Here is a 13375-nt window from a genome sequence, read left to right as displayed (position 1 = left end):
AATATTTTTTCATTTAACAGACGTCGGTCGCTTAGTTCAACTTTGATCTAAATTTTAGTTCACTCGAATACTTATCAGTCTATCTGTAATTAATGGGTCGAGAAATTCACCTAAGACTAATAAGAAAAACTTCACTGTATATATATTTTTAATTTATTAAAAAATAGAAAAAGGAAAGTAATGATACATTTTAATATTTAGTTTTATTGTTTTTAAAAAAGGTTGAATAAACTCTATTACATAATTAAAATTTGGAGGATCAATAAGTATTTTTAGAAACAAAATTGGTTATTTGTTTTGTTTTTATTTTTTGTATTAATTTTGATTTTTGTATGGATGTGTAATGGATGGAATTATGTGTTCATAGGAATGAAAATGATTATATATTATATATTATATATTTAAGGGATTTGAAAATTGATATGATTATGAGACTTTTGTTTGGATGTGATTAAATGGTTTGACAAATGGAGTTCCCGGTTTGATTACGTGTACAGCGCATGCGTATGAACCTAAATTTCACGGACGGGGATTTTTTCTTTATTTATTTATTTATTTTAATTTTTTTATTTAAAAAATAATTGAAATAAAAGATAGATCCTATGTTTGTCCAATGCCATATGGCCAATAATTTAGTCGTTGACAATTTGAAAACTCTACTTTTTATTTTTTTTTTAATTTATTTAAATATTTTAATATTATGGCGTTTTAAAAGTGATTTTAATAAATGAGATTTACTGTATTTAAATCATTAATTAACTGCTAGGGTGGTCCAGTAAGTAGTAATAAATTAACAATGGAGCGGCTTAAATGTAAAAAGACTTTGAGGAATTAATTTCCTACCATTTTACCAAAAGAGCTTTAGAAGAATCCCCACCTAATAAAACAAATTAAAAAAAAAAAAAAATATATATATATATATATATATATAATAAATTAAAAAAAAAAAGAAAGAAAAGGAAGTGATGGAAAGTGGTTTGAATGATACGCTGTCCCCAAACAAGAAAGGGAAAAATAGGAGGTGATGCTGAGCTGTGAGGTCCCGGGAGGGAGAAAGGGGGGCACGGGGGGTTCACGTGAGGGCCAAGTGCAAGCTGCCACGTGGACGAGGGGCCGTCATGATTTTAATAGCCTTTCAAAGGCAGTGAAGCCAGGGGAGAATGTGAAGGATGTCAATCCCATCCATTATTATTATTTTTTAATTCCAAAAGAAAGAAAATAGCAACTGGAAGTAAAAAGGAAGTCCTTTTCCAAATACAGTACAAAATTATATATAATAAAAAAAAAAATTCACTCAATTTCAAAATTTGACCCCAAAAAAGGTATATATTTACTCACTGGTTCACGGGTTTTGAAATTTTTTCATCTCGATAACATAAGGTAAAAAAAAGTTATATCTTTATATTCGAGATAATGAATATTTACTAATGGATTTGTTTAACTTTTGATTATGAATCAAGAGGCTTATCGATCAACAATCAACTGATGGATCAATGATATAAAATTAATCGACTAATTGATAGACCATATACTTTTCCTCCTAAAATTATGTATTTAGAGAAATAAAGCTTCAAAACACCATATACTTTGAATTCTGGAGGTTTTGAAAGGGGCAGTAAAAAAAAAAAAAAAAAGGATAAAAGTTTGAACTTTACCCATAATGCTTTTAGTACTGACATAGGTTTGCACTTTACCCGTTCCAAAATCCTATGCAGCAGACTTGAAATGAAACTCATCTATGGTGGAATATATCAAACCTTCATCTTCAAGAGACCTTATGGAGTTCCTGAAAACAAAAAACAATAAATAATTAGAGAGTTAATTGCAACCATTATAGGAAGGGAGGTGGAGGAAGGAGAAGGCATACAGTATTTTCTCCATTGGAATCTTTAGTTGTTGGGAAAGTTCATCTCTGTGTATCCCTCTTTCTTTGGCACTGCAAATGACGAATATATTGTCCACTTTGAGCATAAGCTCTCGTAACTTTGTTTTTAATTTACTTAAAAGACCTTGTACCAATGAAGATGCATTTGTTACTTATAAACCCATAAGCAATTTCTTATTAGCCGACGTGGGACTACTCTCCCAACAATACCGTCAGTGGACACTAATTTTTTTTTTTTTTGGAAGATTGCAGTAGGGGTGGCCCACATGAAAGTTGAACCGTACAACCCTAAGGTCATACCTTGTCCCCTTATTATTGGGCCAAGGGCCAACTGGGTGTGGGTGTCTATGTAACCAATAATCAGAAGTGACCTGTGACTAAAAGTCAACCACCGACCTAACGTCTTGTTTGCTATTCATTGAGGGTTAACAAGTACTATGTATGACTCATAGTCACATCTGATGGATGGAATTCAATTCTTTAAATGTAAAAACCACCTTGTTTCCGGACGAAGGTCAAGCTCAAGTCAATCTCATATACGATAATGCAGAGTAACCAGCCAGCAAATAACATAATCTAGAAAGGAAAAGGAAATTTTGGTTTGGGACAACTTACACGCTGGAGGGCAGCTGAAGATAGTCGAGGATCAAGTCATCACAATTCTTCTTAACATCAACAGTGTGCTGCTCAGATGGCTGCAAAAACAAATTAGATTTGAATCCCAGTTGAATAATTAAGTACTGTGGTAATTTTTCAACGTAGGAACCCTTGAAAATGATATGATATAGTTCACTTCGCGCATAAACCACCTAATTTCGTGCAAAATTTCACACTGCCAACAATAATCGTGGTTTGACTCTTACTAGTACTGAAGATGCTGTCTGATATCCACTCGAGCCATTCTGCATTGGAGTCTTCACAATTGAATCCGAGGATTGGAACTGTGTCGATCCAACTCCATTGAGATTCTAGCAGTTTAAGCACAAATGAATTGAGAATTTTGATATTCATTAATAACTATTTCAATCATAAAAAATAATACAGTTAGAAGCACAGCTATCAAGTCAGCTCCAGCAACCAGTACCTGTAACTTGGAATTCCGCAAGTGCTCATGTATGCATTCAATAAAGTGGAAGGTAATTTCATCAAAATTTGTAATAGGCCTGACAAAACATATAACCAAGTTCATCATCTTTTTAATCGGTCAAATATACAACAGGAACAGAAAATTGTGCATTGGACGGTTTCCAACACCTCAATAATTACTTCATGAAAGAAGGCAAAATGAGAGGTTAATGCCATTTCAGAAAATTTCTCAAATGGATTGAATAAGAACTTTGAGAATTTCAAATATCAAATATCAACTTCAAAGCACCCAAATATCAACTTCAAAGCACCCAAAATAACAGTCCAAGCCCTCGGCTAGCAAATATTGTCTTCTTTAGCTTTCCCTTTCAAGCTTTCAAGATTTTTTAAAATGCGTTTGCTAGGAAGAGGTTTCCATACCCTTATAAGGAATGTTTTGTTCCTCTCTCCAACCGAAGTGGGATCTCACAATTACTCTGCTATGACACATTCCTCGAGACCTTCAACAATCTTATAAACAAAGGTAATGGTTATCTAATGCAAGCACTTCGAAAACAAGTTTTGTTATCCTGGCATGTGGAGTTTGCAATTTACGAGTACAATGAATAAAATGGTCGGCTTCGCTATTTGTAAGATGTGAAAAAAACCGGCCAATTGGTACCGATCCTACCCATTTCTGCTTAGGCTCTTCGTTCCTTCATGCCAACAACAAGTTCCTCTCTCCATAACCATCAAACAGAACTCAAGGACATTGTACAACAGTTCCTCAGTATTCTACCTAGAAATCAAGTAGACTCTATGCTGCTATTTATTTTAGAACTCAAGAATCAATGACCCTATTGAACAGATCCTACGTAAGGTGGTATATTTGCTACTACAGTGTAGTAGTACATATATGGCATTGAGCTACATCAACTTGTTTAATTCGCAATCCTTAAGTTTCAATATGCAATTAAAAAACACAAAGTAGAATGATAGCTTAATATGTAAAACATTTAACTTCAAAGAAGTACCCAAACGCGTGAAAATAGATTGAAGAGAATACAAACATCATACCTTACAGAGAATGCAAATATTTGCTTGTTACTTTGGAATATTTTCAAATGCCCATTAACCCGTATATACATTCCATCTCTATGCCAAAAGAAAAATCAAAGGAAGAGTCATTAAGACAACTATAGTATTTGTCATCACAAGAAAATCAAATTAAACAAGAACTTACTGTATTTCATCCATTTGCTTGGTGTCGAAAGTGTCATTTACCCTGAAATTTTTTTAACACGCATTCTTTAGTAATATGAGCTACACGACTTGAATAAAGATCGAGCTTAAAGGATTAGGATGATTGCAACTGCAACTGCAACAGTATACCATCTTTTGCAGCCAATTCTTCCTGTTCCATCATCTACAATGAATGTGATGTCCGTATTCCTTTCAGCTTTCTCAGAGACCTTCCCAACGATTGTAACCTTTTTCCAATAATTAAAGTGTCAGTATTTACAACAAAGAGAGCTAATTCATAGTCTGTGTGCAGAGCTAATCAGATGAAAAGACAAGGATCGGTAGAAACCTAAAAACTATATACTACAAGAAATACACATACACAAACGATCAAATCTGGAGAAGCCAGTCAGGAATACGTTCATCAACACGGCCTTTTAAGAAATGATAGCTTTCATGAAGGGAAAAGTTACATGTTACTTTCACATTAACATTTACTCTATATATGAAAATATATGATCGAACACTTTTTACACATTGCAGTGATTTCAGATTAATACAGTATATGGTAATATTCAACATTCGGCTAACATAATGCCTATACTCCTTTTCGGTCAAAGGTAGAAGAATCCACTAGCGACTGAACCACAGAAAAGAAACCTAAGAATTTAGTTTATGGAAAGCTTCATGGAAAGAGGCCCAAAATCAATGGCAAACGTGAATAACTCTAATGAACAAGAAAGTATTGCTACATTGACAGATAACATTAACATACGTTTGATTCAGTACTGCAATTTCTTGTCATTATTTGTAAAAAAATACTCTGTAACAGTGTTTAAAAGTGAGAAAGAAGACGAGGAAGTATACATTTGTAATGTCAACGCCGTTGATTACGAAGTTGGCCTTCTCTTCGCCAGAATGGGAAGCTTCGCTTATCTGTTTTACAGTTGCCGGAACCAGGCCCGGCGTTTCTCGATTCTGCATGGAAGAAATCAAAATGTATGATAATGGAAAATAGTAGAAATCGTAACAAACAGTCATCAATTGCTATCTTATTCACGGTTTCCGCTAGTGCTTGATCCAGTATCATAAATTCGACAAGAAAAAAATTGTCTACAGCCGAAAATAACAGGATGAAACAAATGAATTTGATCCTGATCTACACTTTTCACACCGTTTCGATCATCGTTCCGGCGATATAAAAGCGACTTAGGTTTGCACTTTTGCTCTCGCCGGATCCAAGCTATCCAACAACTTTAAGGAGTATTGATAACTCGAGAACCATTTCTATCTCTTAATTTCAAAAATATTCCCTCATCAAACAGAAATTTAGAAGTTATAGCATCGACTAACCTTCGCCGAAGAAGAGTCATTGGTCTGAGAAGACGTAAATCCACTGCCGGAATCAAACTGGCTGCTGGAGAACATTCTTTACAACCCTGCGATTAACAACTCGATCAACAATCAACAACGGAAAGCGGGTGAAGAATTGCTATGCAGTTATGAACTTATGAAGTAGAAGCTTTTCGTTTTCCCGCCACTGATTCTCAGATTTCCCGCCCGATCTTGCGAGCGGCAATGTCGATGAGCTGCAAAGCCCACAGAGCCCAATCTCTCGGTCCGTCCAAATTTATCGCATATACCTTTTTATTTTAAAACAAAATAAAAAATAAGTTTTTTTTTTGGGGGATAAAAAAGCATGTTTGGTACTTTTATTTTTATTTATTATATAGTGAAATTTATTTTTAAATTCAATTTTCAAATAAATTTAATTTTTATAAAATGAATTTTAAAAAATTTACATCTTATATTATTTTGTTTCTATTTATAATAAAACAATATTTTTTTATGTGTTAAAATCATAAATGGGAACATAATAAAAGAACTTTTTTTTTAATTTTAAATTTTATATATAATTTTTTAAAATATTTTTAAATTAATAAACAATAAAAATAGTTACCATACACTTCGGTTTGATCATTTTTTTCTCGGTGCAAATATTAATTCAAATATAATAAAAAAAAAAAGTATTTTTTATTTTATTATTGAATTTATCTTTTTTTTTTATAATAAAAATTATTTAAAAAATCTTTGAATATTGAATTTTACAAATTTGTTTTAACCTAATTTACTCGATTTGCTGATTTGGGCTTAATGGGCTGGGTTTCTGGCCCAAACATCCTCACAGGCCCAATAAATAATGGAATATGGGCCCTGGCCCGCTAACAAAGTGGGCTTTCGGACCATACCTTTATAAATAGTCTTTTGTTTTGTTTTTTTGTTTTTTCTTTTTTCTTTTTTTCACATCCAGCCGATGGGGGAAAATGTGTAGAAGAAGAGGAGCCTGAATTTGAAGCTGGAGGTCTCGTATGGCTGTACCGATACATGAAGATTCTCTGATTGCTTGTCGTCTCCAGTAAACCCTAATTCTTAGGGCGTTACCTTTCTTGCGATTATTTATCGAAAATTGGGTAATGGAAACACGCGATTCCTTTTTCGTTGTGTAGTTTTGTCTGAAGAACAGATTCTACAAGTTTTACGGGGTGAAGTAGGATAAATTTTCGATTCGGCTGATTTCAACTTATTGCTACGCGGCGTAGCTTCGTTCAAGTGAAGAATGGGGAAATGTATATGCAGCTCATGATCAGAGTTGGAAGTGATTTTCATACATTTGGTTGCTTGCTTGAAGTTGCGAAGGCGGTGATTGTCATCTGATTCGCCATCCGAGGAAGATTCTTGCATGATGAAGTAGCTAAATTATCAACTCAGAACGTATTGTATAATTAAGGTAGCCTAGATTTTGTCCCATGTCGGAATTTCAGGATTGGATTGAATGTTTATATATATATATAATAACAACCGGTAGCTCTGACATACATCTATCTTCCTTCCTTGCTAGAACAATGCCTCGTAAGGTGAGCTACGGGTTGGATTTCGATGAAGATTACGACGAGTACGACGATTATGATTATTACGACAATGACTTCGACGTAGAAGAAAAAGGCAGGGAACTTCTCTCTCTGACAACATTTCATTTTAGTATCTTCCATAACTCCTTCTACATTTTTTTTTTTTTTTTTTGAATTTAGCTATTTGAAGTAATAATATAGACTAAATGACTTGTGGAGCATTGCCGCCATGTAATCAATTAAAATCAAGGGTGGAAAGATGATTGACGAGCAGTGATTTGGTGATGAACAGTAGTTTAACTCTTGGCCCGTTATTTGGACGGGCTATAGTAAGCACAGCCTGCAATAAATTTGGAGTACACCGGTGTTGGTCCTATTCTGAATTGTCGTTTTTGCAATACGATCATATGGTGATATTTTGTTGCTTTTCTGTCTTACCAAATGTTTGGGTTTTGTTTACGATAACAGAGAAGACACCTGAGGCTAAGGAAGGAACAAAGGGGCACAAGCTTTGGCGATGCCCGATCTGCACTTACGACAATGAAGACAGTTTTACTGCTTGTGATATATGTGGAGTTCTGCGCATCCCTTTGGTCAACGACAGAAATAATCGCGATGATGGAACAGGTACTTAATCACACATTGTTAACATGATTTTGTTCACTATTTAAAGGGAAACAAGTGCTATATAAATGGATTCCACTGCTTTCGTTATGGCTGAGTTTTGTGCTATTTCGCTTATGGTCGTTCTTTCATTCATTATTCTCCTTTTTTTTCCCTCTTTGCATTCAGTATTCCACTTTTCAGAATTAAGATTTGTCGTATTAGGTAAAGGAATCAGCATTTGGTTTGATTTTGGAAGCTTCAAGAGAACTTGAATATTACTTCTTTTAATTTTTTGGATTGTTAAAAACTTCCCTTGCCTAGCTCATTCACCTTTCATAGATTAGATCTCTTTCATGCAGTTGAGAACATTTGCAAAGATTCTGGAGTATCCAAAATGGCCAAGTCTCTCTTTGCATCGTCACCAAATCAGATACCCAAAAGGGAAGTAAAATTTCAAGAGCAGAACGATAAATTTTTGGAGGAAAGAGAAGATAACATCCTCAAGATTGGGAATATCCGGGGCCATTTGCATGAAGTCCATAATGCTTCTAGTACCTATAGTCGTGTCCGTACTAATATAGGTTTGCACTTTACCCATTGTTTCAGTAAGATGTGGATCCACAAAATTAGAGCAAGTTGTTTTGTGGTCTGCTTCTTCACTATCTAGAGCCAGAATGACATTGTTTAATATTTCTAAACAATAATGAAATCCAAAACGATACCTATTGCTCCCTTGAAGACATCCAAAAAATAATTGCAAAATACTTCTGATCTACAAGTAATCACTCTAAGATATCTTCAAGTAACTATTCAAAGATATCTTTTCTTTGCTAAACAACATCTTCAGTTCATGACTGCATTAGATATCTAACCTCATTCATGTGGAATTATACAGTCCCTTTCAAGTTTGATATTCCATCCCCAGATGATGTGGTTTCTAAGGGATTGCGTTCCTCCAAAGTTGATTTAAAAGGTATACTTTGGTGGCTGCAGATTTTGTTGTTGCTTTAGTAATAGTTGAGAAGCAAAAATTAAATTGCTATTTAACCTGAGAAAGCAACAAAACCATGGACCTACATTTAAAAGATTTGATGTGTGTGCATCTGTCAAAACATCTGATAGATGTGAAAATCTTTTTACTTTGAAGAACATGAGGGATAGCTTGCATCTATTGGTTTAAAGGTTCAAGTTAATTACTTTAAGCATCTTTTCTTAGTGTCCAGTCCCCGAAGTAAGTGGGTGTCAGGGAAGTGAGTGATAGTTTAAGACCCCTTTATCAAAAACGTACTGCAGGGGGTGGGTTTACCTGCCTATATGTCAAAAAGTTCTATTATTGCATCTTTATCCTACATTCATTCGCAGGGGAAAATTTTATGTTCTGTGGTTTTTTATGTAGTAAAGTAAAGCTTTTACTGTGTTTTGTGATCCTTTATTGTGAGTCTAGTTGTAACCGTTTGGCCGCTTTCCTACAGTCTTCTTGAATGACTAGGACAAATTTACCTCTAGTATGCATTCTCCAAAGAAATTTTTATTCCGTTCTCTTAAATGATTGATTACTCCCCACTGCGCTTCAATTTGGTTCTGTTCTAAAGTCTTTCTGGATCCTTTATTTTCAAGTTCAAAAGCAGTTCATTCCTTCTGCGATTGATAGATCTGGATTATTTATTATTTAACTTATTTTGGAGATGATGAAAGTGGAATTAAAATACCATTGTTATCAATTTTGTTTGATCATTTCCATTACTCAGTCATCACAATATACTTGCTGATATCCAATGTACCACAATATTTTGACATCTTTTGTTACTCATGTTATATTAGGAGTACATCGATCAATCAATGGTAAAATTAGGCTTTAAAATGTGTCATCTAGTGGTTGGTTTTGGCTGCCAACTTGCACTTGGTTTCAGTTGGATGAATTTTCTGTTCCAATGTTTCTATTTCCGTGGTTGGTTGGTTATTCAGTCTACCTGTATCTCGATTAAGTAATAGATATCTTTGGAATTTCTGCTCCTAATGTTACCATCTTAAAAAAGTCTGCTTTCTGATGATTCACCATTTTCTAGCAGTCAGCCACAACGACTTCAACTCTTCAATATTATCTTCAGACGTCACTAAGAAGTGTGCAAATAATGAAGTATTGGCTTCAAAAGGTGCACATAGCTCGTCTGCTGTATTGCCGACGGGCAAATTAGGCAGTGTAGGAAATACACAGTTGAGTACCAAAAGTTCAGACAACTGGGGCACAACAATTGGAAAAAGTACAGTGGTCACTGAAGAGCACAATACGTCAATTAGTGTAACAAAAAATTCACGATCACGTGATAACAGGTCATCAAGCACTTCCACATCAAAATCAGCAGGCAAATTTGACAGCATGGATGAGAGCAGTAACCCTTCTGTGGAGCGGGAAAAGCCCCAAAGTCTTGCCGGTAGTTTGAACAACATGGTTCTAAATGTCAAATCTGCCTATGCAAATTATATTAGTGGGCTAGGAAAAACATCAAATGTGCCTTACAAGGTTGATAAATGGATGCTACCTGATAAAGCTGTAGATACTTTGACTCAGCTGAATCTTGCTATAGTAAGTCTACATATAACAGTGCAGTCTCGTGAATTATTTTGAAGTATCTTTTTAAGCCTTTTATAGAAAGGCATATGAATACTATTTTATTTAACATTTTGCAGGTTGGTCATGTTGATTCTGGAAAATCTACTCTCTCAGGAAGACTTTTGCACTTACTGGGACGTGTATCCCAGAAAGAAATGCACAAATATGAAAAAGAAGCAAAGTCCTTGGTAAAAAAAAAAACCTTATGCATTTTTCAGTCATCCTCTACTTAATGGCTGACTAATGATATTTTTTCTCAGGGAAAGGGTTCCTTTGCTTATGCCTGGGCACTGGATGAGAGTGCAGAAGAAAGAGAGAGAGGAATAACTATGACTGTCGGTGTCGCTTATTTCGACTCTAAAAGATATCATGTAGTTGTACTCGATTCCCCAGGCCATAAAGATTTTGTTCCAAACATGATATCTGGGGCAACACAAGCTGATGCCGCAGTTCTTGTTATAGATGCATCTGTTGGTGCATTTGAAGCCGGTATGGACAGCTCAAAGGGGCAAACAAGAGAACATGTGCAGTTAATCAGGAGCTTTGGCGTAGATCAGATAATTGTTGCCGTTAACAAAATGGATGTAGTGGAGTATTCCAAAGATCGCTACGACTTCATTAAACTGCAACTTGGAACCTTTTTTCGTTCTTGTGGTTTTAAAGATTCATCGTTGACTTGGATTCCGTTGAGTGCCATGGCAAATCAGAATCTGGTGAATGCCCCTTCTGATGCTCAATTGTTGTCCTGGTGAGTGCGCATGCATTCTTCCTTACCTTTCAGCCCATTGAAGCAAGATTGATTGAATAATGGAGTCTGATATTTCATCATTTATTTATCCTATAATTTTCTTAAAAGGACGTTTCTTCCATTTCTTTTGATAAAAACAAATTGGGGAGCTTTTTCCACTCTCTGCTCTCTGGAGGAAGATTATCCTTTTTTATTAAACCTAGCTTCCTTCAATAACAGTCGGTCACAACTATTGCCAAATACTAGGTGAAATACTCGGTCGGTCAGTTTGGTTTCCTGACCAACCGGTGTGCCAATTACCGAACGAGTAAAACTGACACTCTAACTGAAGGATATTGGGAAGTAACTGAACCAATCTATCTTGTTGCTCCGGTTGGTTCGGGGTTAAACTGCATTCCTACGTTTTCAGATGTCTTTGCTTGTTCTATTGGTTTCATAAACAATAATTTGTTGTATGCAGGTATCGTGGACCTAATCTATTGGAGGCAATCGATTCCCTTCAACCACCCGCTAGAGATTTCTCTAAGCCGCTGCTTATGCCGATATGTGATGTAGTTAGATCGCTTTCACTAGGACAAGTGTCTGCCATTGGCAAGCTGGAAGCTGGAGCTCTCCAGTCTGGATCTAAGGTACATGCTTCTACTTCTACGCTGAGTTTATGGAGAAGTAAAATTTTCCAGTTGTTACCTGCAAGGTCCAAAGTTGGCTGTTATTAATACAATAGTAATTTCCTTTTAACACTTTTCAAACTTCTAGAAGTTCAAATGTCATGTTTGTCTGTTTTTCGGTGTCATGTAGGTTCTAATCATGCCATCTGGAGATAAAGGCACCGTGCGCACTTTAGAACGCAATTCTCAAGCTTGCAAAATTGCAAGAGCGGGGGACAATGTGACTGTTAGTCTACAAGGAGTTGATGCAAGTAGCGTGATGGCTGGGGGCGTCCTATGTCATCCTGATTTTCCCGTTGCTATTGCAAAACATTTGGAATTGAAGATTCTAACCTTGGAACTTGCAACTCCAATATTAATAGGATCTCAGGTGCATATTCTTGGATTCTTTTTCGATACTGATTTTTCCCTTTTATTATTGGGTATTGATCCCAGTTCTTTCAATGAACAGTTGGAAGTTCATATACAACATGTGAAGGAGGCTGCTAGAGTTGCAAGGATAGTGTCGTTGCTTGATTCGAAGACGGGAAAGGTCACGAAGAAGGCACCGCGTGTTCTAAGTGCTAAACAGAGCGCAGTGATTGAGGTGAAAACCAAGTTTACATATCACTTTCTATTTCTATCTCCATTACACTTGCAGCAACGCATTTTCGATTTTCTTTGTTATTAGGTTATTTTACAAAGCCCAGTTTGTGTCGAAGCATTCTCAACTAGTCGAGCTCTCGGGCGAGTATTTCTGAGAGCAATGGGCAGAACCATAGCCGTCGGCATTGTAACCCAACTAATTGGAGACCCGGAATGATCATGTGTTGTATTTGAGGTGAACTTCTTGGCATAATTTTGAATTGAGTTATGTATTATTCATAGTGGAGTAGCTTCACTGCAGAAAATGGTTGGCGTATGAGCACCTATAGTAGTTGAAATTATAGTTGGAGTACATATACTAATAATTTCTAAGGGATTTTGCGTGTATGCCTATCATATTATTGGTTACTTTCCTGCCGTGTTTTAGAATGACTTCTTAAAATAGCGCTTTTGAGCAATTTTAGATCGAGCTTATTTAGTTTGAATAAGTTTTTATTAGATCAGAAGTCATATTGATTCAAACCCTTTTATTTAAAGGTCGATAATGGTAGAAGACGAGTCTCGTAAAATAGCGCTTTTGAGCAATTTTAGATCGCTTATTTAGTTTGAATAAGTTTTTATTAGTCCAGAAGTCATTGATTCAAACTCTTTTATTTAAAGGTCGATAATGGTAGAAGATGAGTCTCGGTATCTGATGGTAAGATACCTATTGTCGGTATATCATTTTTACTAGTACATGACATTTCCGGCCAATGCCCAACAATGGCGGGAGAGGAGGACGATTGAAGCACAAGCCTCTTAATTGATTCAATTATAAAAGTTTAGAGTTTAAATTGATTCACTCGTTAATCTAGGTTTTAATAGGTACAACTCCACCGAAGAGAGTTCATTTTTACAGGGGTTTAAAAAAAGATATCGAGGTTAAAATTTTAGTTGAATAAGTTAAATTACAAATTTAGCATTCGAAACTCAAGATTCTTCAAAGATTTGAGATACAAAATAAAATTTTCCACACGAATTTTCCACTGATGGCCTTTGGAATAAATTCATTACAGA

The 13375-nt window shown here is 35.4% G+C and overlaps 2 protein-coding genes across 10 annotated transcripts; one reads left to right on the top strand and one right to left on the bottom strand.

The window, feature by feature from the left end:
• Nucleotides 1-1488: 1488 nt before the first annotated feature.
• On the bottom strand, nt 1489-5803 carry LOC111443128 (replication protein A 32 kDa subunit A-like). The gene is made up of 10 exons (XM_023080794.1): nt 5546-5803; nt 5060-5170; nt 4343-4440; nt 4194-4235; nt 4028-4105; nt 2970-3048; nt 2749-2853; nt 2501-2580; nt 1868-1936; nt 1489-1786 (listed from the first exon to the last, which is right to left on the bottom strand). The coding sequence occupies exons 1-10, from the start codon at nt 5618-5620 to the stop codon at nt 1708-1710; spliced, it is 816 nt and encodes a 271-aa protein (XP_022936562.1). The 5' UTR covers nt 5621-5803; the 3' UTR covers nt 1489-1707.
• Nucleotides 5804-6487: 684 nt separating this feature from the next.
• Nucleotides 6488-12775, top strand: LOC111443126 (HBS1-like protein). 9 transcript variants are annotated; one of them, XM_023080786.1, is made up of 12 exons: nt 6488-6980; nt 7092-7195; nt 7570-7728; nt 8067-8288; nt 8603-8680; nt 9774-10291; nt 10396-10506; nt 10579-11066; nt 11527-11695; nt 11865-12104; nt 12186-12320; nt 12405-12775. In XM_023080786.1, exons 2-12 carry the CDS (start codon nt 7096-7098, stop codon nt 12534-12536), a joined length of 2352 nt encoding a protein of 783 aa, XP_022936554.1. In that variant the 5' UTR covers nt 6488-6980; nt 7092-7095; the 3' UTR covers nt 12537-12775. The 9 variants fall into 9 exon arrangements, with proteins under 9 accessions (XP_022936554.1, XP_022936553.1, XP_022936552.1 ...); XM_023080785.1 differs by having other exon boundaries at nt 8052-8288; nt 9777-10291; XM_023080784.1 differs by having other exon boundaries at nt 8052-8288.
• Nucleotides 12776-13375: the final 600 nt, after the last annotated feature.

This window comes from Cucurbita moschata, unplaced genomic scaffold (genome assembly GCF_002738365.1).
Source record: "Cucurbita moschata cultivar Rifu unplaced genomic scaffold, Cmos_1.0 Cmo_Scf00005, whole genome shotgun sequence".
NCBI classification, from domain to species: domain Eukaryota; kingdom Viridiplantae; phylum Streptophyta; class Magnoliopsida; order Cucurbitales; family Cucurbitaceae; genus Cucurbita; species Cucurbita moschata.
Note: the sequence above shows the minus strand (reverse complement) of the source record. Positions and strands in the feature narration are given on the sequence as shown.

Bases quoted from the DNA above. Each gene is read 5' to 3' on its own strand.
- LOC111443128 (XM_023080794.1), bottom strand. From the start codon at position 5,620: ATGTTCTCCAGCAGCCAGTTTGATTCCGGCAGTGGATTTACGTCTTCT. The intron at 4,236-4,342 runs GTATACTGTTGC...AAAAAATTTCAG, and splicing joins AGAATTGGCTGCAAAAGATG to GGTAAATGACACTTTCGACA. The intron at 1,787-1,867 runs GTATGCCTTCTC...TTTTGTTTTCAG, and splicing joins ATTCCAATGGAGAAAATACT to GAACTCCATAAGGTCTCTTG.
- LOC111443126 (XM_023080784.1), top strand. From the start codon at position 7,096: ATGCCTCGTAAGGTGAGCTACGGGTTGGATTTCGATGAAGATTACGAC. The intron at 12,105-12,185 runs GTGCATATTCTT...TTCAATGAACAG, and splicing joins CAATATTAATAGGATCTCAG to TTGGAAGTTCATATACAACA. The intron at 12,321-12,404 runs GTGAAAACCAAG...CTTTGTTATTAG, and splicing joins AACAGAGCGCAGTGATTGAG to GTTATTTTACAAAGCCCAGT.